We start from the raw sequence: 27518 nt of genomic DNA, 5'->3' as shown, positions 1-27518 counted from the left end.
CGAGCCCATCATAAACCGACTATAGTTGTCTAGGCAGAATTCGTAATGTTGTCAAGTACAAAATTACGATGTAGGTTTGTATACTAGAGAAAATATAAATCCAAGAGCAATTTCAGAGATTGGAGTACTGTATTCAAGTGTTCCCCTTCGCATGCCTTCCAATCATTTATCCCTTTTTATATATCCATGTTTTTTTATTTCTCAGAGTGGTCCCCTCCCAAAAAATTCCTCGAGCAGCATAGATTAGATTTATCTTTTTCTTCTTCCTCTGCTGCGTCCTCATATTTTTCATATTCTGCCCCGAAAAGAAGAAGGAGAGCCGGATTATCATATTCTATCAATTTTATGTGAGAGGAAAAAGGTGATCAGAAAGGAGAGGGATTAGTAAGGATTTGAAGGCAAGAGGAGTCTTCTCTTGTTATCTCTCATTGACACCAAACATACACACACACACAATCCAAAAGGTTGCCCCTAACAAGACACCTGACGTCATTGAATGCATTCCAATTTCTCCAAGAGAGAAGAGAAACCCCCGGTTTTTTTGTGAGTGTGTAGGAGCAGGTGGAATTAAAACAGAAAGAAAGAGAGAATTGGTTCAAGTTTTTTTTCTCACCCCATATGCGGATAGAATATTGTTTTTCAGACACCGCGAGTTAATTGGAAGAAGTTGGTTTTTTTGAAAAAGAATTGAAAAAAACGTTTTTATTTTGAAAAACAATTCTAGCCAATCAACTCGAAAAGTTGAAACCTGAAATTGCGTTTGGAAAGAAAATCGTTTTCTGAGAAAAACCGTTTCCATGAAACTTTCTGTGAGCATCTTTTTCCCGGAAAATATTTGTTTTCCAGGAAAAAGTTCATGAAAATAAAGAAGAAAAAAGAAAATTCTATTGGGTGGAATCGAACCAAAAACTGTTTTTCCACCACACCACCATGTTCCCTACTGCGCCACGCGGTCGCGAAATGAGTTAGTTATGACACGTCGTATATCTTATGACGCGACGACGACAAATCTGTCAAGGTGTCAAGCTGACCCAATTCGAAACGTCATCCATCAAAACTGAAGCATCCTGCACATTGCCACGTCACCCTTCTCTCTTTCTCAAAAATTGGGAAAATTTGCGATTCCCGCACTTTATTGTGCCCCGTTTCTCGGTTTCTCATGACTAAACTGTCGTTTCTCGCCTCCTCTCTCGTCTCGCATCGACCAACGACGCGAAAAAATTGGAAATTGGAATTTTAAATTTTTTATATGCCCATTCTTCACCCATAGACCTGTCGTTTTGTCTTCCGATAGAATTCGTCGTTTTTTTTTGGTAGAGGGGATGAGATGCTTCTTCTTCTTCTTTTTTTCCGCTCATTCCAATAAAAATGACACGGAGCACAAGCATACATACACATACATCTCATCATCGTCTTCGTTGGCGTGTCATGTTCTTTTTTAGTTGAAAAAGAAGACGACGAAGACGTTATGTGAAGTAGAGGAAGAAACGACAACGACATCGACATGTTGTATTTTATGAATTGTTTCCGATGTCGTTTTTTTCTTTTTTTTGGAGAAGAAGTCATTCCAGGAGGCTTCCACGGTTGTTTTTCAGACAAATCGGACGGACGGCGCACACATAAGCGATGGGATGAGGGATTTCAGCAGCTTATATCTTTATTTTATGTGTGGAAAACGAAAAAAAAAACTCCATATTGCCACGTCATTTATCATTTTCTTTATGTCAAGGAAGTTCTAGATGGGAAAGTTTTAGAAGACCCTAATAGTATGCCACGTCATCTAGAGCATCTAAAGGATCTGAAGAGAAGGGGCGAATGACAACAAATGAATTTTTGATGAGCCTTTCCTATTGCAACACTCAACTAGCGTCTGGTGCCCCCAATGTTTAACGACCCGGCAGTAAAAAAAGAAGTGAAGAACAAGTTAATTCGCTTTTTCCACTTTTTACCCGCATTTTTTGCGTCGTTTTTCAGTGCAGACTCACCCCGTTCGACGTCGGTACCCGGCGAATCGGACAGCACGTCGTCAGAATTCGGAAGACCGGTGAACAAACGATCGCTCCGGTCGCCCACATGGTCGAATAATTGATTAGATTGCGGGGAGAGGAAGAAAGAGTTTGATTTGTTATCAGTGAATATGGAAAGTATTTAAAAAAATTCGTTCAGGTGACTCTCTACATAATATAGGGGGGTTTCAGTGGGTTTTCAGGTCGTTTCAGGTGCAGAAAACTGTCGAAATTGTATTTTTCGATTAAAAAAACAATTCTGGAGCACCAAATGCCTTCTTTTTCTTCGCTTCCCTTCGTTTTCCCATCCCCATTCAAAAGCGCGACTCCTCCCTCCTAAACGACACGAAAGGGGCGGGATTTGCGGCGCGGCGTGGGTCTCGCAACGAAAAGCGACACACGCAAAACGAGTGCGACCGTACCTATCGGCCACTCGACGCGCCGCTGTTTCCCTCTTTTTCGCTTTTGGCCTATTTTTTGCTCGGTTTTTTGCGCTTTTTTTGTCGAAATAATTCGAAAATAGTGCGAATATTGTTTTAGATTTAATTTTCAGCCAATTCCTCACTAGAAAACGCAAGAATTTACGTAAAAACCCCCGTAATATCCAATTTCTATTTATTTCGAAAAATTTGTTGCCATTTCTCGTCTTTTCTCGGTTTGACCTTCTTTGAAATGTTCTCATAGCACATTTTCTAGTATCTTCATGCGTAATTCTGCTATTAGCTACGCGCAAAACTAGTTTACAACATTTACTTTCCGATTTATCGATTTTTTGAGGCGCTTCATCCATTTTGTACTTCCCGTCTTACTTTTCTCACATTTTCCGTTTCCATTTTCTACTTTATTCTCCAATCAATTGTTTTTCCAGACATGGGCTTCCAAAATTTGTGGTTCTCTCACCCACGCAAGTTCGGACCAGGATCCCGCTCCTGGTAAGTGTTTCGTTTCACGCGAGGTTTTTATGGGATTGGTGTTGTGTCGAGAATGTTGATTCCCTTCAAGATTCAGTGTCGGGACGCTAGATTGAGGCGAGGGCTTCGATTTACGTCGTGATTTCGGAAACGGAACTTTTCGACGAGACCGCTTGTAACTCTTTAAGGTTGTCGTTTTTCTTTTGTATTGCGAACTGAAGATCCTATAACCTTCGAAACGCGAGACTTTCTAAGTACAACTTTTCACGCTTAAAGAAAGCCGGGACGGTGGTGTTTCTATCGGTTGTCTCGGCTTTCAGCGTGAAGGGATTGTATGATTGGAGTTTTTGTTTTCTGGGTTATAGAAAACAAGTCTTCGTCAAGCGATGTGAAACGAGAACAAAAGAGAACATTTCTGAAAGTTGCGAGCGTGTCTGGAAGAAAAGTTGGCGTGGTTTCGATGAAATATACAAAAACCGTCATTGCCACTGTTAAAAAACACTTTTCCAGCCGCGTCTGCGCTGGACACCACGGACTCATCCGCAAGTACGGCCTCGACCTCTGCCGTCGATGCTTCCGCGAGCAGGCCAAGGACATCGGATTCAAGAAGGTAAATTTGAAAGATGGAAATCTTGCGAATTCTCGAAGAATCACATCACAACCGAAGATTTCACTACCCGTATGCAAGTGTCCATTACGCGGAGGCTTGTGCCTCATGACGTTTAGTTTAGCTTGCGAGATGAAACTGACATCTCGAAGACAGGCGCATCGTTCTTGTAGAGCTCCTGTTCAAGATTGGCAGACAATCCCTAGTATCCCCATCTAATTCAGACACCCACTGAACCAATTTCCCACTCAATCAATAATTTTTCAGCTTGACTGAGCAATCCACGTCCGCGTCGGCAATGGTTCCATCAATCTCGTCGTCTTGTTACTGTTAACTTCTTGTCTACAATAAATATTTTGTTGGCATAATGTACATGTTATGAATTTGTATCAAAAATAAAACAAACGGTTTAACTCTGGAGGGCAGACTTTTACTTAAGCTAGAGGGTCACAAGCAAATCGTAAACAGTTAATAGACAGATGGATCCGATAGAAGCTGGTGATTGGATAGCTGGTCGTCCTCTTCAACTTGTATTCCTCTCCGGGCTGGACCCGGCTAACAAACCGCATCACAACGCCGTCGTCGGTGTCTTCCGAAACCGAACTACCGAAAAGCCACCACTTCAAATTCGTGTCGTTTCGGGGGAGTTGGATATTCCTCCGAAGCGAGAAGAAAAAGGGTTCGATAAAGGGATTCTTCGACGTGAATGGCCACTGAAGTATCTGGATAAAGTGCCGGCTCTCATCGTAGTTTTTATCGATTTGGAATGGAATCACCCGTCGTGGGACGAGAAAAAGACTGAAGCTGAGAGTAAAGTGGCCAGTATTCGGGCTTCGTTGAGACATGGAACAAAAGTGGCACTTGTTTTGATTCAACAAAAGTGAGCATAAGAATAATCTATTCCTGAGCACGGAAAATACGAATTCAACCAAAAATAGCTCGAAAATGCGCAAAATCAACGGAATATGTATTGGAAATAGCATGAAAAGCTGAAAATGAGAACAGACACAATAATTTCTGTGAGAAAATGACATTTTTGGTCACTTTTTGTTTCGAGATTGCACTAAAATGATTTTAAAATGAGAAAAATGAAAATTCTAGCTTGATTTTAGAAAAAAAATGGTAGGAAGTTCTCATTAAAAACTCACATAGATGTCGTCTGGGGCGCCTGAGGCGCATTTTAATCTTAAAAAGATTTCTGAGCACAGGAAATACGAATTCAACCAAAATTAGCTCGAAAATCCAAAAAATCAACAGAGTATATATTGGAAATAGCCTGAAAAGCTGAAAATGAGAGCAGGAGATTCTAAATCCATAATTTTTGTCAGAAACTTGAATGAAACACCCAAAAATGAACATTTTTGATCTATTTTTGTTTCGAGATTGCTCCAAAATAAGAATCATACGAATAATAATAATTCTAGCTTGATTTTAGAAAAAAAAATAGTCTGAAATTCTCATTGAAAGCTCTTCTGGGACGCCTCAGGCGCGTTTTTCAATGCAATCTCGAAACAAAAACCGATCGAAAATGTCTCGAAATGAATGAAAATGCCATTTTTTGGCTGTTTCATTTTAGTTTTTGACAAAAATTATCGTTTTAGAATCTTCTGTTCTCATTTTCAGTATTTCAGTAATATATTCAGTTGATTTTTGCATTTTTCGAGCAGTTTTTGGTTGAATTCCTCTTTTTCATCAACACATTCACAAGTTTTCTATTATTCTTGCAGATCCACATCAGTCAGTGACAATTTGGCAGCCGACAGAGCCCATGAACTATGCCAAGCGTGTGCTCTTTCTTCCAAACAATTATTCATACTTCCCGCTGATAATCTTCTCGCCACCCAACCGAATACCAACCTTCAAAGCTTCGTTCTGAAATTGGAATCAGCTTTTCATGAATTGTGTCAAGCATTCTATCAGCAACGTCTCAAAACTATTCGTTCGAGAAGTATTCCGAATAACTCGCCGGCTCTCGTCGTCCGGCAACAATTCAAATTGGCATTCATGTCCGAGTTGAGACAGGATACACACACGGCTCTCAGAAATTATCGATTGGCTTATGATCAGTGTAAAGATACTGTTGAACAGTGGGATGGGATTGATGTGTTCGAATGGAGGAGTGTTGTGGGATTGCTGAATTATAAAGTGGGTTGGAACACTGGACATCTGGACTGTAGGATTTACAGACAGATAGAGAACACAGGAATTCCTAAATAGGCCTCAATTTGGTTTTTTAAAATGTTGAAAATGTAGTTTTTAGCAATCTAAATGATGATAGATGATGAATTCATATCTATGTGAAGCAAAAAAGACGGAAATTGTTTGAAAATATATGTCTAGGTAATTCAGGGTGTACAGATTACAATGGTGACAGAATTGTGTGCTCCTTTTGACTGCAGTTTGTTTGAAAATCGATAAATACGCTTTCAAATCGTAAAAAAAGATCTTGAAGTTTTTAGAAAAAGAAATCAATTTGTGAGTGTGAGGCGTCCTTGCTGATGGTATATCGAATGTTTATTGAGTGTATAGATCACAAGTAGAGCTTCATTCTTGTAATTGATAACTTTTATGTACAGGTACATCCTTAGAAGTTATTTCATCTTAAAATGACAATAACCCTCTTGGCGGTGTCCGTACAAAAAAGTTGTCAACTACAAAAATGAAGCTCTACTTGTGATCTCTACACTCTATAAACTATCGATATTGTAATACCATCATGGAGGCCGTCTCACACTCCTAAAGTTTACAATTTTCAGCAAAAAACTATAAGTGTCTCATTCTTAATATGCCGAGATCCAGGAATTTCAAGAATAACAATGAATACTGTACGTCACTCCTGACAAATTTAGAGCTTATCATAATTTGATAATTGAACTGACAATTATTCAATCCTACTAATTATTTCCACCCATTTCCTCCCTTATTACAGATCTGTGAACTCTACTTCCTTCACAGTACCGCCCTCGAAGCGATCAATCAAATGCGTCGACACACCTCAGTCTTCTTCTTATCAGCACCTGGCATCTATCCAACTCCACATCTCGCCTCTATTGAACTTCTTCTCTGGAAATCTAAACAATGCTATCAATTCGCTCAACTCTTCGAACGATCCGTTGCCAGCGGTCTTTCTGCACTTGCCACTTTGAATCCGGGTACACATTTAGATCAGGCTGCGAGTATCTATGCAACGGCGAACACGGAAATTGCTGCGTTGAAAAGAAGTGAGTGATATGAGTGTGGAGAGTAACTTTATTCGTAAAAATTGTTAAAAATCGTTAGCAAACAGTAAGAAATATTCAAAATGGTTATCTGGCAGTTTTAATGCTAGGTTTGAGGTATTTATTTCTATTTGTAGTATATTTATTATTTTTTCTGACTTTCTGTCTCATAGACTTCTGAGTCTTCATTTTCACGACAACGATAATTTATTAACACTGAACTCACCTTTTAGAGAACCAATTACATTTTCTATTGTTAATTCCAACGTTTTAAACGCTGATTTTGATCAATGACGTCCGATTCCTTTAGATGCACCTCAAAACGTCCCCTACCCAAACCCCGACCCTCTGGCCAACGCATCGAGTACCATCTTCTTTGGTCAACGGCCCTGGAGGATTCAGCAGGACGGACTGGCGAGTGCTGAAATCGAAGCAGCCGCGGTGAACGCCATCACCCAACGGCTGGTGGTTAATCATGAGGGAGTCATATCCCTATTGTCTGCCGCATTGGCACAATACCAGAAGTATGGTTGCATGAGAATGAAGAAAAAAGTTATGATGGAGGTCAGTTAGTTTTAGTCTTCGCTTCCAATAGCACATTTTCCAGATGGCGAACACTTGCTATGCCAACAACGAAATACAGCGAGCGCTCCGCTTCTGGGGAATGGTGATCAAAGACGGCGCCCTGCCGTTCACTATTCGCAAAGACATGATGCATCGAGCCACGTGGGCCGCCTACGCAATCGCAAGTGTTCAAGACTTCGCAGTGTGCTGTATGCAACTGATGTGCCCAGCATACTCTGAAGTGTTGCCGTCGGATTGCGTCTCTGGATTAATGAGCATGTTGGAAGGACGAGCACCCGGATCACCGTTTCCCAATGATGATGTGTCGAAAGAACAGGTAAGGATCTGTAAGAACGTAGTTTGTGCTTCAACATCAAAGCGGATGCTACTTGACAATTGCATTTGTCACATTGTAATGTGATAGGTGTATCAACAATGTTCAATGCCCAAAAATAAAATCCAATATCCGCTAGTAGACATATTCCAATTTCCGTTGACTACACCAAAAACAGACTCGAAAAAATGGTAAATAGAGAAAGTTTTGCAGCTGCAAGCCTATCAAACACAATGGCAACAAGTGATCCAAGAGCGACCAACATTTATTGTGCATGCTTCGAAAATTGCAGAGTTGTTCTTGGAGACACGTGTCAGTTTCCTGGATGAGCAAACAGTTGAGCAGGGAACGAAGGTGGCTGTGAGGATCGAGCTGTTGTCAAAGATTGACCAAAATATGAGGTGCTTACGAAAATTGTGATCTTCCGGGAGAAATTTCTGCAACGAGTCGTTATTGCGGTGAAAAATCAGGCACTTTGACATCCTGTGAGAAGTCTGATCTTATAATTCTTCCGATGAATCAAGTGGGCATAGAAATTTGTATTACTTTTAACCGAAATTTGAAAATTATTGTTATTGGAAAGTCAAAATACAAAAAATGCAACAAATTGTGTACCTGGTACGAAAAATCAGAAGTTTTATATTCTCACCTTCTGATTTTAAAATTTTAAAATCTAGTTTTTTGATGACTAAGTCCGATTTGAACTCGGTCCAAACTAGAGAATATACTGCAAGTGAAATATAACGCGCTAACCTGTTTCAGATTGAATAATGTGACTGTCTATCTCAAATCCAAAAAATTCCCGCCAGAGCCGAATCAAACACCTGCCACTGAAACCGCCGACTCTCTGTTATATGATCCGATTTCATTGGGAAATGTTGAAATCAGTAGTGATCATCCGATGAAACGTGTTATCATGCTGGATTTGAAGGAAGCGAAACAGAATTGGATTGTGACTGTTACAAAAGTGGTGTTGGATGTTGGAAGTGTGATTTGTGGACAAATTGAGTTCGATGAAAATGCGTTGAATCGTAATTGCCACGTGGAGAATATTGTTGGATTGGAGTTCTTGAAGTGAGCGGAAAGAGAATATGATTTCTGAACACTTCTAATTTTTCAGGATTGGCGGAGAGAAGACAACTATAACGTTGGAGAACAATGTGAATGTTAACTGTCTAATCGGAGAAGTTACAAGCACTGAGTTGACTCTTCGTAACACTTCTAAACATACCTTCCAAAATCTTCAATTAGACTTCAAAAGACAAGATCAAAAGCATACCGAAGCCGCCGCGGTTTTGTTTGTGGAGAAAGAAGGAAATGAGTTGAAGTCTGAGTTCTCGATGAAGATATGCGATCAACTTGGTTCTGGGGAAATGGTGAGTTACATAGAAATGAGGAGATTATCCTAGTGTAAAGTCAGGCTATCTGCTGTCTGAATTTTTAATTAGAAACATGTTTCTTGTTTGGAATTTGTCGCAAGGTAGGCTAACTTTGTTTCTCTAATTGAGTCCAGTTTGAGTTTGGTATGTTATGAATTTGTATCAATTCCATATGGAATCATTCTTTTTTCACTTTTCTCGAACTTTTTCCTATCCGTTCTTTATCTTTCATCCTCTCAGGTTGTTGTTGATATTCAAGACGCTCTGTCATTGATCCTTAACGTCTATATCCTTCATTAGAATCTCTGTTTCAATAAGAATCTTTCCTTCACTTGTTACTTCAGTACCTTTCTTCAATTTTATCAACCCCTTTCTTTATTTTCAACTGATTTCCAATTTTGTTCGCTCCGCGAGCTCATTCTTTCATCCATTTTTCCTCAAGGGATGCATACGTGTGTTGTTATCGGTATCGTGTGATTCTATTTTTCACTCATTTGTTAGATTCTTAGATTCGACGGTATGTCGTAAACAACTCGCGGTATCAGTTGGTGCACGTCAGGTGAACCGTTCCCAAGGGGCGCTTCTAATCAGAGCGTGCGTCAATGAGAAGTTGAGATGATGTGAGGAGAGAGCAAATGAGTGTTAAAATAGAATAAAAGCTTTAGATCAAGTGAGCAAATGGGAAATGTCAGATGACGCGGTGACGTGACGGTTTTTCGAAGTTGGCGCTGATTTCATGGATTCTATGATCTGATCTTTTGGCTGTTGAGCAATGTGACTCATTGAGAGAGAATAGATGGGATTGAATGGGAAATCCTGATTAGACGACCATATATATGGTTTGAAAGAATGTAATATCGGAAAGGAATCCGTAAGAACCACTCAAATTATGATCAGATCATTGAAGAAATCACATCAGAATTCTATTTCGAAGCGTCACTACATCGTCTGCCATTTTCACTTTTTAATGAGCTCGAAATCGAATTTAAAAATGATTTGAAACACTAAGCCCCCTGTTTTCAGATCACAATTCCACTGATGTTTTCTGCTCAACTCATTGGCGACTACGTACTTCAACTGGAACTGAACTACAAGGATAATCAACACGTGGCGAAGTCGACGATTCTGGAAGTAGGAGTTGTTGCAAATGAACCATTCTCGGTCACTAGTAATGTGATGAATATGAATGGAATCCCGATGTCATCCATCTTGAACAACTGTGAACATGTTCTGAATGTCAGCATCGAATCGGCTGCGCCAATTATTATAAATTCGATCGAATTTCTGATGGCTGATGTGGTGACACTCTGTGACACGGCTTGTGGAGGATCAGGAAAGAACTTGAATGGTTGGACGATACATAAGTTCTCTAAAAAACAGATTAATTGGATTCCAGATGCAGTGAATGCCGAAGAAACCATTTGCTACTCGGCAGTTATTAAAGTTCTGGTGAAGGAGGATGAATCGGAGACACCATTGGGAAGGATGTCGGTGGAGTGGAGGAGGTAATAACAATGTTTCAGATCACATAGATTATGCAGACTCATTTGCCCTTCTAGTTCTTTCCGTTCCGAATTCTTAAATTTCTCAAAATTACTCTTTCTTCAAGAAACTTCTGATTTGGTAGTTTTCTGAGTTAGTTCTGATCTGACCGCAGTTTGCAGAAGAGATAACAAAAGAAACCGGTAATTTTCGGATTAGTCAGGACTCAACTATGTACAAAATCGCTTGTTGATCGCAAGTAAATAATCGCTTTTTTTCATATCTCTGAATTGTAGTTTTAAAGGTGTGAGTGAAAAGAGTAATTACTTTTTCCAAGAAGAAAAGGATAAAGATACATTTTTGGAGGGTGTGAGTAAGAAGGTGTGTTGTTGGTTTGGTGCCAGGCACCAGGAGATTTATTGGTTCTCTGATTGATCATTAATGCTTGAAAAATGTGGAGGAATCTATGAAGAGTTATGAAGAGTTCCCAGTTCGAAAGATGATCATCAGAAGCAACGGAACCTACAGAACTGGAGAAAACCGTTGAGGTTTCAGCTTGGTAATGTCTGTTATAAGCGTCGTTAAAGCACACTGATAGCTTGACGCCTGGGTTGAATCAATGAACTTTGTTTCTGGTTCCCTACAGTATCTTTTCATCGAATTCTAGAAGTTGCCATCCATCTGCAGTTTATCAAAAAACTAAGCTCTTCTAATATCCGGTGACATTTCCGTTTAACGATTCAATAGAAATTCGATCCAGAACTTCTTCACCTTCAGGAAACCAGGGCGACAGGAAATTGGTTTTTCTTCTTTGCCTTAGTTGGGCACTACGGTATATCGAAACTACATTTCTAGTTGGTTGATATCACTGATCGTCTGAAATAGAACATGCTGTTCATGTGATGATTGTGAAAAAGTAAAGTTTCCAAAATGATGTCAATGGAGAAGGAGAAGACAGGAATAAATAGATATTGGATATAGTTTGGATGACAAACTTCGAGGAACTCTACAATCTCAGAATGAACGCGGAAACATAGAAGATTCTTACCAGGATCTCCTTACCCATTATCTGAAAATTATTTTCTGTTTCGTAAATACCAAGAACTTCTGAAATTGGAGTTAGTCGAATTTGATTATGTCTAGACATCTTCCATTTACATAGTCTAGGCAAAAACAGCCAAGTATATAAATGAGTGAATCTGATCAAGAACACTAGTTCGTTTTCATTATTTTCCCTGATTTTTCTACAACATTTTACTTCTCTCGAGTTCTTAGTCTGCTGCTTAGTTTTTCTATCATTTTGAGTACTGTCTTCATGCATGTGTTACTCCAAGCTGTGGTTATACTGCTGCGGCTATACTATGAAGAAAACACCATTTGTCTAAATGATGCAAAATGTTCTTCCGGATTTCTTCAGACTCACAAAGGATATCTTCGTACTGCTCAGAACCTTTTTTGTCTCATAGTTTTCCAAATTTTCTGCACAGTAATAACGCTGAATAATCTGTTCGGAACGTTGATCAAATAGAATGGAAGAAATCAACGATGTTAATATCAGCATGAAGCGATTCGTTTGAGATTATATGATGTTTTGAAACACAATAGTCTGAAAATCCCCGCTCACGAGATGCTCTACTGGAAAATAGCTCATTTTCGATGCTCTCGTCTTACTCACAGATGCGCATATGATCACTTATTATGCGTTGACTCATCTGAATCTAATTTCGTATATTTTCCGTACCAATCGAGCCAATCTCATGATTTCCTGTTTGGCACAACAGAAAATTCTTGTTATTTGTTAACAAGTTATTACCTACTGTGTTTGTAGTTACTCGCACAATTTCCGCATGAATGCGACTACGGTAGCGATTTCGCAACTACAACAACTGATTTATTCTGATCGACGGTTCTTGAATGAGTAATCACGGCAATAAGAGATCAACAACATTGTCAGAAGTCATTCTGTAATAAACGAAAAAAGTTCTAGAAGATAGATCGAGAAGAGAAAGTCGTTGCCGGATTAGTTCTGACCTACAAATTTTAGTAAATGAAATGATTGTAGTCGTCAATAACACAAAAACTTGTAGAGACTTTGCCGGTTAAACATCTGTTTCCGGTGTCAGGAGAAGAGAAGATGATCACGAAGAATGAGTATTTGCAATATCAAGTTGAGAAAGAAAAGAGACAATGTATAGAAATCTATACAACATCAAATAGATACGATTTTCGTGAAAAATGCATGTTTTTATATAACTATCAAACTTGGAACTTTCTATTTTTGCAGGGCATCTCCCAACTCTTGCCCAGTGCGATCAGTGGTGCCACTCTGCCGAATCCCGGTGTTCCCGTGCCCCATCTCGATCGCTTCATGCATCAAATCAAACCCAGCAGTTGTCCGACAACCGATCGACATCTGCTTCGAACTGACTAACCATTCCAAAGAGGTTTGTTTTCAACTTTCCCCCCGATCTCCTCTATTCACATGAGAACAGGAAATGTTCCTATCTCAGTTACTTTGTACGAAGATTATTCGGTTTAGATATGGTTGTTATTATACCTTCACAACCCCCAATTTATTATGTTTTCGGTTGTGATAAGTGTTACGTAGTAACAACACTTCCCCACACACAACTTCTCGTTTCCTTGTACACTGCCGACGTAGCAATCCCACAGGTAGTATTAGCAGAGGTTCAGAGCGCACAAAACAAGTGACGGAACGAGCAACGTAACTATAAGGAAGTAGATTTCTTAATTTCAGGTCATCGAGATATCAACCAACTTCGACCTCAACGATGTCTTCATGTTCAGTGGAGAAAGAAAGGTAATTGGTGGCTCTCACGGAACATTAACGAAGTGTGTGGGAGTTTTGGAAGAGAGTTCAAAATGGCACGGGAAGAGAAAAGGGCGAGGAAAAATTTGTTTTCGGAACGATCTTCAGAACTGAGTTTTTTGGGTCAAAATCTTTCTTCGGGACCACGGTGCTCTTCTTTGGTGTGTTCTAGACGACCAAACGATATCATGATCTCATTTTTTGAAATCTCGAACAAGAGTCTTGTTTCTTACAAATGTGTCAAATCCTTCATCCCTACACTGTTTGGTAATTAATTCGATGGCTCAGACAGATCCCTCTTCCTAATTATTTTCGGTGTTTGTTGCCAGCACGTTCACCTCACCGCTAGTATGCAGCTGCGCGGTTACGGGAGATAGGATTAGGCTGTCTGCGCTTGAAGACACAAACATTTCACGGAGGAAGATGTGTTTTGAGCTAAAATTTGAAAAAAAAACTTCGCACATGTCCTTCCATTTCTTCAATCAGTTGGGAGAGCTCTTTGGAAGTCAGTATAGCAAAATTTGGCGATGATTGCGTTGTAGTGACTTGAAAACAACATGAGTTGTGAATACAGCTCATGGGATACTGTTTCCGGCTCTTTTGTTTGAAAGACATCTTTGAAAGACAACTTTATGATAAGTTTTGTGATTCTGTACTTGAATCGAATTTCAAGCTTTGTTCCCCTCGGCCACCTATCAATTACTGTCCCCCGAATTGCCGCCGAGGTAGTGGTAGGACATTGGAGTGACTACGAGCACATAAGCGGATTAAGCTGTCTGGACCATGCGGAAAACGCGAGAAATGAATCGTTTGCGGGAAAGAAGAATTCTAGGACCATTCTAAACACTCATAACAAAAACAAGAGTTCAAAGACCAATCAGTTTTGGCTTGAGTGGTATGGACCAGGTGGTACACATGAAAGACAACAGGATAAAACATCTCTAAAAAACCAAATAGCTAGTGAAAGAGAAACAATTAATAACAACTTGTTGACATCATTCAAAACAATTATTTTTTAATTCTCCGACTTGAAAAATAGAAATGACTGATCTTTCAATTTCAGATAACACTGACAGTACTTCCTGGAGCGACTCGACGAGTGACCGTTGTCGTGATGGCGTTGAGTGCCGGACGTCTTAATTTCCCAAAGATTTCACTGAAGTAAGTGTCATTCCTAGTTATTAGAGGACAATATCTGCGTTTAGATCTGCACAAGTTACGGATCAAATTCTTCAACAATCATTGCGAACCCTGCCAGCGACCATCTTCGTTTTGGTTAGTTCAACTAATCCTAGTTCCCCATCTTTCCAGAAACTTCCTCATTCTAATGGTCAAATGTCAAACAAGTTAGCTCTCATGACACTCTGAAACACGAAAAACTTCCGGGAAGTTCAGGGTGTTTAGAGCGGATAAAGATTTAGGGGCTTGAAAAGGTTTTTGATTCGGAAACCACACCGGACGTTATTATAATGTATGTGATTCATAGAACCCCTGTGTGGCCACTGAGCATTAGCCTTTGGCTACTTTTTGTTGGGAAAGAAAACATTTTGAAAAAGAGAGAGAGACAGAAAAGTAAGAAGAATCTAGTCCACCCTCACACCGGAAATCAAATGAATTTGAATTCTACCTTTTTGGAATTCGACAAATGAAAGTTTTTCGAATTCCTTGATCTTTACCCCGCTATAGAATGATATTAAAGTTTTGAAACCGCTCAAGTTGCTAATTCGCACTTTTTAGCTGCGATAAATCACATAACCGAACTTTCCAGCACATCTTGAAACGGTTAGTAAACATTCACCTGAATATTTTTTCCTGTTTTTTTGAAAAATTGTTTATTTCCGGTCAAGTCGATACTTAGAAAACTCCAGCAAAGTTCAAGTTTCCGGTGTGAAAAAAGAAACTAGTAATCTTGAATGAAGCCTTAGTAATTTCTACTTTCAGCCCAAATCGAAGGAATTCGCACAACAATCGTAGGATATGCCAGGATGAATCCTGGATGAGGCACCGAGTCTTTTTGTCTACTTGTATAATTTATAATTTATTTTCTTCTTTTTTCTTCTCGTTGATGTATTATATGTTTCCTATTATTCTTTTCAGTGTGTAATTTCTTCGCCATTCCAATAAACTTGATTCATAAGTCACTTTTGTAGAATGCCAACTGCACCCCCAGCTTCTTTCCGTTCTTCTGTCTCTAATCAAACTCAAAACGAAAACTTGTGAACTCATAAGAGTGGGTGATGATTAGTGGTTTACGTAATCAGTACTAATCATCAATTCTGAGTAAAAAAGAGGAGAAAACTGGTAAACATGCGTAGACTTCAATTAGCTTATGCACGTCAACTGCATATCCCTAGATGATATAGAAAAGTTGTGACGGAATACGAGGAACTCGACGTAGCTTGTCGTCAAAGGCTAATGAAGAGAAGTTTTATGAAGAATTATGGTAGATTCAGGTTATGCTGCTGAATTCAAAGAAAACTGGTTGATAAAGCGAGCGAAGAAACTCCGAGAATGAAAGAATTCGGTGGTGAAGCGGATTGTGGTGGTGGTGGTGGGCGGATAAAACGGACGACCAACGGCGGCCATTGGATGGCGGATACCTAGAAGGTATCAACTACCACATTCTTCTAAATATTACTCGACAAACATACCAGAGCATTTCTGCTTTTGGAAATAACCGCGCTCATCATACTAACATTTCCAAAGAAACCGCAAAGGAGATGATCCAGATTCTCAAAATTTCTAAAAAAAAAAACAAAGAAAACAATTTTCCTCCTTTTTTCATATCAAGAAGGATCCTTTTCCAGCTGAGGAAACCTGATGCTTTACGGAATTAGAAATCAACTGCTGCAAGTTGTGTCGAGGAAAAAAAGTAAGAACATCCGATTATAGCGAACACCCAGTTCAAACAACGCGCTTCCACTCATGCAAAATTTCCATAACAACACGAACATCTTTGCGTTCAAACATATTTCTCGTTTCTGTACTTCCAGAAAATTCCTACCGAAGTTAATTAACCATGCTTCTTCACTCTCCACAATACAACCAAGTCTCAATAGGCCACGCCCCTCCATTTCGTCCATCTTGAGCTCAGCGAACAGAAGACAACAGCTCGGGGGATAACTCCGCCCACATCAGGAAATGAATTCTAAAAATGAGGCGTGGCCAAGATTCGCCTATAAAGGAAGGTGTTATTTAGCTTAAACTACCTTCGAATATTTCGAACAAACCCCAATTTTACCCGTGCGCCTCCCTCTCGAAGCTCTAACCCCGGTTTTTTCCCTTTTCTTCCCTCTCTTCTAAGATGAAGTGGTGGTCACTCCCGGTTCTTATTCTGGGTCTCAGTACTCTTTGGAGTGGAACCCACTCCGCTACCTGTGCAAAGGATGGTGCTTGCGATGCAACTCTCCAAGCATGGCAAACGGAACATATCATGGTAAGCTACATTCTCAAGCTTAGAATAAATTAGAAATATTTTGTTCAATTGGTTGTATTTTCACTTCTAAACCGCCTCTATTTCAGCTCACTATCCTCGATCAACTCCCAGACGTCGGTATGGGTGCAACATCTCCTGATCAAATTATGGATCCAGAACTGAAGAAGTTCTACCAAGAGATTCAGGCCGATATATCGGAAAAGTATAGTAGAGACAAGAATGCGGAGTTTCTATTCTTGGATGCCGAAGATCCATCAGCTGGAGAAGATCGATCTCAATTCGTGGCTGCTTTCAATATGTCTGCAGATCTCAAAGGCATGGTTGTGGTTGAAGCTCTTCTCCATGTTGCAACCAGTCTCCCGTCGTTTGAACAACACTCCGTCCATGAAGTCAATGTGCAGGTATTCGAGAAGAAAACTGATATGAGTCTTGGAGAGCTTGTGACCACTGCCACGTTCTTGATCAAAGGAAGTCAGAGAATTTCCATTCAACTTCCAGTAGATGCTGTCAAAAGGTAATTTTTAAACAATTGAACTAACGAGCAGAATTTGATTCTAACGAATTTCAATTTTCAGATGGTTCACTGACGGAAAAATCGGAGGACTTTTCGTTTCTGCCATGGTCAAGGATCACAATATAGTTGTTCACCCACAACAAGCAATCAGTAAAGCGGACACCATGATTCTCCAAGTCGTCTCCCGTGACCCACGTTATGGAATAAGCAAACCATCCCGCACTCGTCGCTCTGCCACCCCAGTTTGCACCGAAAACAATCCATCAAAAGGATGCTGCCTCTACGACATGCAAATCTCTTTCGAGAAAGTAGGATGGGGATGGGTTGTCGCTCCACACCGCTACGATGCCTTTGTGTGCAAAGGAAACTGCAAATTGAACTCCCACCACGTAAGTTGCAAAACAAAAGTGTCTTAACACATATCTTCTAAATCCCTTCATTTTACAGTACCTCAACGACTACGGACACTCCAAGATCATGCGCTCGTATAGTCTCAAATTCCTTCAACACGATGAAGAACTCAACAAGCTTGGCTTCTGCTGTCACCCAACTGAGTACGACTACATCAAGCTCATTTATGTCAATCGTGATGGCAAAGTGACTCTGGCCAACGTCAATGGAATGGTTGCTCGTCGCTGCGGATGCGCCTAAATGCTTTCTTTCTTTTTTCTTTCTTTCACCTGTGATAATCGTACTCTATATTCAAATGTAAACATCTACATATGTAGATCGCAGAATTTCCCCATGTCCATTTGTATTTTATTTTGTAATGTATCGAAGCACAATGTGTTTCTCTGAAAACAATACCTCAAATCAATCATCAGACCTCTGTATGAGTTTTTAGAGTTTTATATTTTGTGTTAAAATAAATTATGAATAAAAACCTTCTAGAAACGCTTAAAACAGGGATTGCTGGTACGACTTAAGGGACTGAAATAAAGCGTATCTTAAGCTAATGGCTGCCGCTTAAAGGTTTATGAAGAACAACGTAATGAATTCGTCAGATTCGTAGTGTTGACTCCGGCAGAGCTCAAATTAACAAAACTATCATCTCTCCGTGTTGCCGTATTTCTCGTCTCAAAAAATTCCCTTGACAGTTGATTATTCATACTCTTTCTCAAACTCCCGCCTCTTTTCTCTGATTTTGTGCTCTATCAGCCAACCGATGGATAACTCCGCCCAATAGAACCAAAAGCATGGGCGGAGTCAAGAGCCTCAGAAAACCGCATATAAGGCAAGCTTTTGATTACTTTAAGCACATTCGAGGCTCTTGAATACCTTTCCATCGGTGAGCGTTTTTAAAGCTCTAATTTTCCCTTTCCCCTTCTTCTCTAGAAGATGAACTGGCGTTCACTCCCAGTTCTTTTCCTGGGCCTGGGTGCCCTCTGGACCGGAACCCACTCGGCCACCTGTGACAAGGATGGAGCTTGCGATGAAATCTTGAAAGCTTATCAAACCGAGCAGATCATGGTATGTTTTAACAATTAATTAAGATTCTAGTAGTAGTAGTTAATTAGGATGTTCAAGTACTTTTACCTCTATCATTCCTCTACTTCAGCGCTCTATCCTCGATCAACTTCCCGACGTTGGTTCTGGTGTCACATCTCCAGCTCAACTCATGGACCCGCAGTTGAAGAAGTTCTACCAAGACCTTCAGGAAGACATCGCTGAGAAGTATCATGGAGACAGCAGCGTGGAGATCTCATTCCTTGATGCCGAAGATCCATTCGCTGGAGGAGATCCATCTCAACTCGTGGCTGCGTTCAGACTGAAGAATGATATCAAGAATATGGTTGTCGCTGAAGCCCTTCTCCACGTTGCAATCAGTCTTCCATCGTTCGAACAACACACCGTCCATAAAGTCCATGTTCAAGTTTATGAAAAGAAAACTGATATGAGCCTCGGAGATTTGGTCACCACTGATACCTTCTCTATCAAAGGAAGCAAGAGACTTTCCATTCAACTCCCAGGAGATGCTGTCAAAAGGCAATTTTAAAAATCGAAACTAACGAGTTGTATTTAATTCTAACGCATTCCAATTTTCAGATGGTTCACTGACGGAAAAATCGGAGGACTTTTCGTTTCTGCCATAGTCAAGGATCACAACGCCGCGGTACACCCTCAGCAATCAAACAGTAAGGTTGACAACATGATTCTCCAAGTCGTGACCCGTGACCCACGATATGGACCAACCAAACCATCCCGTACTCGCCGCTCCGCCTCCCCAGTTTGCTCCGAATCCGACCCATCGCAAGGATGCTGTCTCTACAACCTGGAAATCTCTTTCGAAAAAGTCGGATGGGGATGGGTTCTTGCTCCACACCGCTACAATGCCTTCATGTGCAAAGGAGACTGCAAGTTGAACGCTCACCACGTAAGTTGCAAAAACAAGACATTGAAAATATTTATACTTACTTTCTCTTTTTACAGTTCCTCAGCGCCTCATCACACTCAACTGTCATGCGTGAGTTCAGTAAGAAAACCTACGAAAAAGATCTCCGTCATCTTGGATTCTGCTGCCATCCAGTCGACTTCGATTACATCCCAATCGTCTATATGAATCGCGATGGAAACACAGTTGTAAAACGTATCGAAGGAATGGTTGCCCGCCGCTGTGCATGTTCATAGATCCCTCCCTCCCATTCCCTTCCTTTCTCTCCCAATTCCTATCTTTTCCAATATATACTCCCATGTTACATCTACTCATGTATGTAGATCGCACAATTTCGCCCTCTCCATTTGTATTTTATTTTGCATTATACCGAAGCACAGCCCAAATCTCTGAAAACACTACCTCATCACCAATCATCATACCTCTTGTGTTTTTAGAGTTTTATATTTGCTGTTAAAATAAATTATGAATGAAAAATCGTTAAAGAAAGCTTTGAACAGGGATTGCTGACACAGCAAATGGGACTTTAAGACGCTGCAGTTTGAGCTAGTGGTTGCAGAAATGAATTTTCAAAGATCGGAAAATGTAAAATTGGTCAGAATTAGATATAACTAACCCAGGGAAAGTTTGAAGTAAGCACTAGCTCAAGGCCTATCGCAGAGGCTCTACTGTGCCCAGAGCATTGTGAAGGCCTCCGCTGTAGGCCGTGCTAGCTAAAACAACAAGGAAACATCTACAAAACGGCAAATAACACTCAACTTAAAATCAAAATGCGCCATGAATTTTTTCATTCATTTCAACTAAACGATTAGAATTTTTGAAAAAACATAGCGCCAGGGTAGATCAAGGCGGAAACACAGTGACACACGGAGATGAGTCTGATAACTTTAAAGATTTGTATATTTAGAAGAAAATGTTCCGGACGAATTGTGATTTAGGGAAGTGGTCTTGTTCAGTGCTAAGGGGAAAGAAGTTGGAAAACAACAATATCGTGTAAAAAGTTTATGTTTCAGTGGAAAAACTTGTTATTTGCCACGTTCGGTTCACGACACCGCGTCGGGTGAGTGTAAAGGAGCATCTAATTTTTTGGTAGGGTCTCGTAGTTATATTTTCTTACTGTTCACCTGTGAGTTCTCAATTGAGATACTTATAATTCGAAAGCTGGGATCACTCTGATTCTATCTTTTTTCAAACCACAGATAATATAACCTGTATATTGCAAATATCGCAAATTTTTTGGTCAGTTCAGTACAAGAGGCATTAGTGTTGCTTTAGCAGGAAAAACCCTATTTCGGCAGTGGTTCACTTCCACTAGTATATATTTTTGATTTAAAAACTTTCAGGTTCTAATGACTCCATATTTTCCAAACTTACATTCCATATAAGTACACGTGACGATAGAAGACTGGGGAGAGGAGTTCGAATTCCTCGAATATTCATCGAGAACTGTTCACCTGTGAGCTCTCAATTGAGAACGGGTTTCAGCAGTCTATATTTACATATGATTCGAAAACTGGGCTCAATCTGATCATATCATTCTTTTATCGTTTTTTTTCAAACCACAGATTAAGAAGAGGGGCCGATAATATAATGTGAATACTCTGAAGATCGCAAACTTTATGGTCAGTTCAGCACAAAAGGCAGGAGTATCGCTACGTTTAGCAGGAATTGAGTAACTTTATTCAAATCATGGTTCCCTTCCACAAGTATATTTTTTATTTGCACACTTGCAGGTTCTTTTCAGAACTTTTCACTAACCAGGTTAGCCTAATTGTTCTAGGCTCTCTACTGGAGAGTCTCCAGGACCGGGCCAAATCGTTATGACTCACTCTGACAATAACTCATATCGTCACAATCAACGAAATCTATTCTTCCACTTTTACCTCATTCGTCACTTTGTTCTATTGAACTGACATTTCTATTTCTAACTTTTCTCATTAGCTCTTTCCACATAATCATCACTATACTCGTCTATTGACGCACGCGTTTTGATTATAATTTGTCCCCTTGGGTCCCCGGATCACGGGACTACAGCATACGAATTTCTGAGATAATCAACACATCAACATCTTCCTTTCCCATTTCATTTTCCAGGGATTGAATTGAAGTTGAATCACAAGTTTTCGTTTTGAAGTTTCATTCTAAGAGAAGGAATCGAATGTAAAATGAAGATTGCAATCTTTAGTAGTTCGTTCAGTTCGTTATTCGTTTTACCTGATGAAATGAGGAGAATTGAACATTAGTTTGAATTAGATGGGTGAAATGGAACAATTAAGAGAATCATGAGTTACGTTCTTGGTGTTGGGAGGGATTCACAGATTACCGGGGGTACAGAATTTCATTACTGAAAGAAAAAAAACAAGGAAACACAGTATGATATGTTTTGACTTCAGCATATGTGCATATCTGAAAGTATGGCTTGGTATTGTTAAATAGAATAAACTTGTAACATAAAAATTTCTAATTTGAAATGGCATTCGTTGGAAAATAATGTATATCAAAACGTGCTTGAATTGCTTTTTAAAAAGTTTCCTCTCTCCCTCTCTTTTCTTCTTCCCCCAACATTATGTCAGTAGCAATAAACTCAAATAGTCTCAAGGTGGAATGTCCTCTTAATGTAATGAAGAAGAACTTCTATTCGGTTCTCTTCTTCTTCTTCTTCTTCACCTGCTAACTGATTCTTATCTCAAAATGATGGCAACCACATTTCTCATTCAGTTGCGTACTGTCCCTTCGAAGTTTCTTCGATTTTCCTTTTAAATGAAACTGGAATAAATATGGATTCGTTGACAGCGTTGGCCGAGTTGTATCAATTCAAAGGATATTTCCAAAGCATAGCCGAAGGTTGGTAAACTTTCTGTGTTTTCAATTTCTTTGAGTTTAGTGCGATCTTAGATTCCACAAGCTTAGTCATGCTAAATAAAACCTAATCCAGATCACGATAAGTTCTCAGTTTTTAGTTAAACTCAGTTTTTGAAAAGAATATGAATTGTAGATTGTCTTTTTAGAGCTTCCAGATGTAAACATGATGTTTTTTGTCATTCAATTTCTGCTAACCGTATAAACGCTAATACAGGCGTCCCCAGTAGCAACAGCCTCGAGAGCTATCAAATGTTTTAAGAAATAAGTTATATATATATATATATATATTCTGCTATATTTTGTCTGAATGCAATGTTCATTTCGTTCTGCAGTAGTTTTCAGAAAAAAACGTTAGAATTTTTTGACTTCGAGTAGAACCCCATATTTGAAAACACCAACATTTTTTAGCCAACATATCAAATGACGAACAGATAAATATTCATTTGTAATGCATCACTACGTCAAAACCAACAGAAGTTTCTGGATTTCGTATTTGTAAATACCTGGACTAAACAAACCCTATCAGTTAGATATGCATGCGTATATTGAGTGGGTGTGTATGTCCTCGTGTTCCGAAATGACCATTTTGATGATTGACTTTCATTCGATCAACGTCATCAAATACATGTTTATATATCAAATCTTCATATTTTCTCTATTTCTCTTTAAAGCGGTAAATAGGAGAGTGAGAGAGCACTTACTATTAGTAATATTACAAAATCACCCGTATGTGCATTTATGTCTATTACCTGTGAGGATAACGCGTGTGGTAATCCGCGCGCGCACGGATTTTTGCTGGATTTTTCGGGATAACGGGGTTGGCCCTCTCCTTCGCTCTCTCTATATTCATGCTATACCCTTCCATTTTTTTTCCCATTTCTCTTATTGCCGCCCCGCACAGAAAGTCAGACTTATTTTTCCTTTTCTGAATTCTGCGCTGAATTCCCAACACTTGTCAAATATTCGGATACTATTCAAATTCTCGATGGAAGTCCATCAATATGGATATCGATGAAACAGGTAGATGTACACGTGGTCCTAATCAGCAATTATTCAGAGTTTCTAGATATAGATCTGTAGTTTTTAGTAACTAGGGAAGGCCTCCAAGTGGCAGTGGCGCTATAGGACGTGATCTATATTATTGGAAAGCTGAGAATACGCTGATTCCAAATATATACTCAATTTTTTCCGCGAGTCCTGGTATTCGAGAAAAACTAGGTCAGACTTTGAACCGCTGACGAGTCACCTTATCGACGTGTGAAAAAATGATGTGGGTGGTCCCGAGGGCTAAAACTGAATACATATTAGGAATCAGAGCGATTTCAGCTTTCCAATGATATAGGTGACGTCCTATAACTCCACGGTCACTCGGAGGCCTTTTCTAGTAACCAGTTAGCTGACAGGTTTATCGAGAATGGGTTTGCTCAGCACTAATAGTAAACCGGTTTTTTCACTAAATTCTCAGCTCTCTATCAGAGAAAAATAAGGTTTTGAAATTCCAGGTGGATTTGTGACCTCTTCTTCATCTTCATCTTCCAACTCATCGTCACTATCATCATCTTCATCCAACAACTTCTTGACTCCAAATGAATACCAAGAATCATCCACATCACCACGTGACACCACAGAGTCTTCTGGAGAGTCTTCATTGTCCTCCTCCACATCATCCTCTTCACTGAATGGATCTTCACCACCAGTTAAACTAGTTCCATTCCGTGGACACAGTGTAGCAGCATTCGATATAGATGGAAAGGAAATGATATGTCTACCACAGGTATGATAACTATATCTAGTATGAAGATGAATTGACATTTTAGGTGTACGAAATATTCCTTAAAAATATGGTAGGAGGACTTCATACGGTATACACTAAACTGAAACGTCTCTATATTAATCCGATGGTGTGCAATGTAGAACAGGTAAATATATTCAAAATATGATAAACTAACTGAGAGGGTGGATAAGAAGATCTCTCTTTTGAGCTAACGAAAAAGTGGTCTTTGACACTTTATAATCTGCATGCCTTTTTCTCTAATTCATTACAAAATCCCGAAGTAAATGTATCTATTTTTCGTTATTTCCGGTTCGCGCACTTCGATCACTTGGAGCAATTCAACCCGGAGTCAACCGTTGTAAACTTTTAGAGACCCAAGATTTTGAGAAACTTTACGATGATTGTACAAGCACGTGGTAAGTTCTGGAACATTGATGTTTATTGATAGCCTATGAGGCATGACTTTATCCCTTTTTTTGAATCTTTTCGTTTTTAGCGGTTTCTGTGACAAGAGTAATAAACTTTAAAAGTATATAATTGACACTTTTTTCCCTAGCTTCATAATGATGTATCGTCACAGTAGCATAATCTCTTAAACTGAGCATTAAATAGAACGTCACTAAGAAAATCCTCTGCATATTTACCTCAAACCGAAAATTTCGTAAGTAACCTTCTATTCACCTAATCCGCTTTTCAGCACTCGTCCCGGACGCCCGTCAAAACGAAATTTCGAAGATTGGAGTGGGACAACTGTAATCATCAAAAAAGATAAACCCGATTCAGGTAATCGTTTTGATGACGTTAACGATTATAGATAGTTGTGTCTATTTCAGAACCCGTGAACAGTAGTGGACCAGTATTTAATCAACTAATGCAACCTCAGATGACACCTCAACAGATACTGATGCAACACTTTGTGGCACTGACGCAGAAGAACACTTTCGATGGGTTAGTCTATGTCAATCGCATTCGATAGTATCGTTGCAATCTCAGTCGGTAAATCGCGACGTTGTTCGCGATTTGTAAATTATAAGTACGGTAGTTCGCGATATATAAGAAATCTGGTGCTTTGTAGATGATTGTTGATGATAGACAAGTCGCGATTTACCTGTGTTAATCTGGTTGTCAAGGGTTCGAGCCCCGCATTGGGCTTACGTTTTTTTCTTTTATTACTATAAAATGTTTTCCAGAGGTGAAGACGACGAACATAACCAGAGGTCTTGTGACGACGGAACCCCATTAAATTTAAGCAAAAGTTCAGGAAACTCGGAAAACGATTCGGATTCACTTGAGAATATGCGAAAGGAAGATGTAATAGAATTTATTGTTCTAGCATTCTAGTTATTCAATTCCAGTCCTCACCCAACAATTCGGATAGCGATCGTGGTGGATCAAACTCGAACTCGTTGTCAATGTCAATGGAAGGTGGAAGTAGTAGTAGCGGGAAGAATGAAGATGGGAACATGATGAATAAAGTGTTGTCACTTATTGAGATTGCAAGTCAGCAGTTCAAACATGAAAGGGAGGAATTATGGAAGGAGAGGAGTGAGTTATAGGACTTTCTTGTTGAATAGTTTATTTCTTCAATTCACTTTTTGAATTCCAGATGAAATTCAAATCCTCCGAGAAAGTTTCCATAAAATTGTTCAAGAGGAACGTGACTTGCGCAAAAAATTGGACTCACAAACAAAAAAGTGTGCAGCATTCGAGAAACGTTACAAGTATGTGAATCGTCAATTGCTATTGGTGAATGCAGAACTACGGAGATATAAAGAAAAAGATTATCATTCAAGTAATGGTAGTGGTCAACCTACAAACTAGTACAGTCACATTCTTGTAAAAATTTGCTCAATTTTTTTTCTAATGAAAACTTTCGCAGTGTGATTACGAATAAAGATTTTTTAATGAGTTGAGATATTATTCTCATATTTGACAAGTCTGATGTTGTCTAATGTTATGTTCTCTGATTTCCCCGAATCCAATCGTGAAAGAAGTCAAAGTTCGCGGGAACGTCACTCAAGAATCTCAAAACCTTTGGACAATTCTAAAAAAAACCTATCCCCTTCCATTCCACTCACCCGTGATCCATCTTCCGGTACCCATCCTAACACAACAAAGATGATGAATTCCCCTTCTTTACCACTTGTTCTCCCTTCTCATAACTTCTTATCCATTTTTTCCTCTCCCTTTTTTTCAAATCAGTTGTCTTGTGCCATCTATCTTCCCCAACTTTTCTCTTATAATCCATCATTCATTCGTGGTGCTCACTCTCAAAAGCTCACACGGATCCACCCGCAAAACCTCAAAAGAAAAAATAATTTATTTCGAAAACTTCTCAATCCGGGTGGGTGAGAGATTTTGAAGGATAATCATAAAGTATTTTGATATTTTTTCCATTTATTATTTTGTTTGTACCCGATAATCGGATTACTTTTGAGGGGAATAATGAAACGAAAAGTACTGGGTATTAAAAATGGAAATGTTGGAGTGAAACCTGGAATTTGAATATCTCATAAAAAAAAGAAAATTTGAGAGCTGACTTGGGTCATCCAAAGCTCATTGAAATTGCAACTAAGTTGTTTATTGGCACTCTGATAATTTATGCATGATTTTTGAGCGTACTATGTCGTATATCTCAAAAAATGTTATCCTGACTTCAACTGGCCCAGAGGTAACTAGGCAATGTCATGGAGTCTGTTTCGAGTTAGTTCTAAAAAATGAGTTCTGAAAAATGACAAATTATTACTTTTCTGACATGCGAAATTTTTTGAATTTTCTGCAGTTTTCGCAGTAATAATTCTCCTTTTCTAACTTCGACGTTTTTTTTCTCGAGTACCAGATCTCGATGGCGGAAACTATGTAAGTATATATTTGGAATCAGCGTTTTTTTTCACCTTTCCAATGATATAGGTCCCGTCTTATAACTCCACAGTGACTCCATGACCTTCCCTAGTAAGAAAACCTCTCTCGGTAGATCCCCCGAAAAATGGAAGTTCCAACTTTTGCTTCTTCCCTTCTTTACAAAAAACTGATTCGTATCGTTTGATCTTTTACAAAAGATATCAAAAAGTGGATGAGAAAGAGGACACAAGAGCCAGGAGCCAACTGCTTTTTCCTCCTCTCCTACCAAATCTACTCCCCATCCAATTTCTTTTTCATCCAGTTTCTTGTCGCCCATCCCTTTGCTTTTCTTTCATTCTCATTTGCTC

General features: G+C 39.4%; 6 protein-coding genes across 6 annotated transcripts; all 6 read left to right on the top strand.

The window, feature by feature from the left end:
• Positions 1-2876: 2876 nt before the first annotated feature.
• On the top strand, positions 2877-3743 carry GCK72_011871 (uncharacterized protein; the record flags this gene model as incomplete). The annotated part of the gene is made up of 2 exons (XM_003103029.1): positions 2877-2938; positions 3428-3743. The coding sequence occupies 2 exons, from the start codon at positions 2877-2879 to the stop codon at positions 3741-3743; spliced, it is 378 nt and encodes a 125-aa protein (XP_003103077.1).
• A 260-nt stretch (positions 3744-4003) lies between these two features.
• On the top strand, positions 4004-14699 carry GCK72_011870 (uncharacterized protein; the record flags this gene model as incomplete). Its single annotated transcript, XM_053728726.1, has 14 exons — positions 4004-4404; positions 5252-5669; positions 6454-6745; positions 7053-7306; positions 7350-7643; positions 7854-8041; positions 8403-8714; positions 8761-9016; positions 10043-10367; positions 10416-10524; positions 12786-12945; positions 13260-13322; positions 14395-14492; positions 14537-14699. 14 exons carry the CDS (start codon positions 4004-4006, stop codon positions 14697-14699), a joined length of 3333 nt encoding a protein of 1110 aa, XP_053588303.1.
• Positions 14700-16635: 1936 nt separating this feature from the next.
• GCK72_011869 (uncharacterized protein) lies at positions 16636-17932 on the top strand (the record flags this gene model as incomplete). Its single annotated transcript, XM_003103005.2, has 4 exons — positions 16636-16767; positions 16854-17281; positions 17343-17670; positions 17729-17932. The coding sequence occupies 4 exons, from the start codon at positions 16636-16638 to the stop codon at positions 17930-17932; spliced, it is 1092 nt and encodes a 363-aa protein (XP_003103053.1).
• A 687-nt stretch (positions 17933-18619) lies between these two features.
• GCK72_011868 (uncharacterized protein) lies at positions 18620-19277 on the top strand (the record flags this gene model as incomplete). The annotated part of the gene is made up of 2 exons (XM_003103064.2): positions 18620-18751; positions 18840-19277. 2 exons carry the CDS (start codon positions 18620-18622, stop codon positions 19275-19277), a joined length of 570 nt encoding a protein of 189 aa, XP_003103112.2.
• Positions 19278-19430: 153 nt separating this feature from the next.
• On the top strand, positions 19431-19909 carry GCK72_011867 (uncharacterized protein; the record flags this gene model as incomplete). Its single annotated transcript, XM_053728725.1, has 2 exons — positions 19431-19655; positions 19712-19909. 2 exons carry the CDS (start codon positions 19431-19433, stop codon positions 19907-19909), a joined length of 423 nt encoding a protein of 140 aa, XP_053588302.1.
• A 2541-nt stretch (positions 19910-22450) lies between these two features.
• On the top strand, positions 22451-26130 carry GCK72_011866 (uncharacterized protein; the record flags this gene model as incomplete). The annotated part of the gene is made up of 9 exons (XM_053728724.1): positions 22451-22517; positions 24038-24309; positions 24353-24454; positions 24697-24725; positions 25007-25092; positions 25143-25257; positions 25500-25620; positions 25665-25854; positions 25916-26130. The coding sequence occupies 9 exons, from the start codon at positions 22451-22453 to the stop codon at positions 26128-26130; spliced, it is 1197 nt and encodes a 398-aa protein (XP_053588301.1).
• Positions 26131-27518: the final 1388 nt, after the last annotated feature.

This window comes from Caenorhabditis remanei, chromosome III (assembly GCF_010183535.1).
Source record: "Caenorhabditis remanei strain PX506 chromosome III, whole genome shotgun sequence".
Lineage (NCBI taxonomy): Eukaryota > Metazoa > Nematoda > Chromadorea > Rhabditida > Rhabditidae > Caenorhabditis > Caenorhabditis remanei.
Note: the sequence above shows the minus strand (reverse complement) of the source record. Positions and strands in the feature narration are given on the sequence as shown.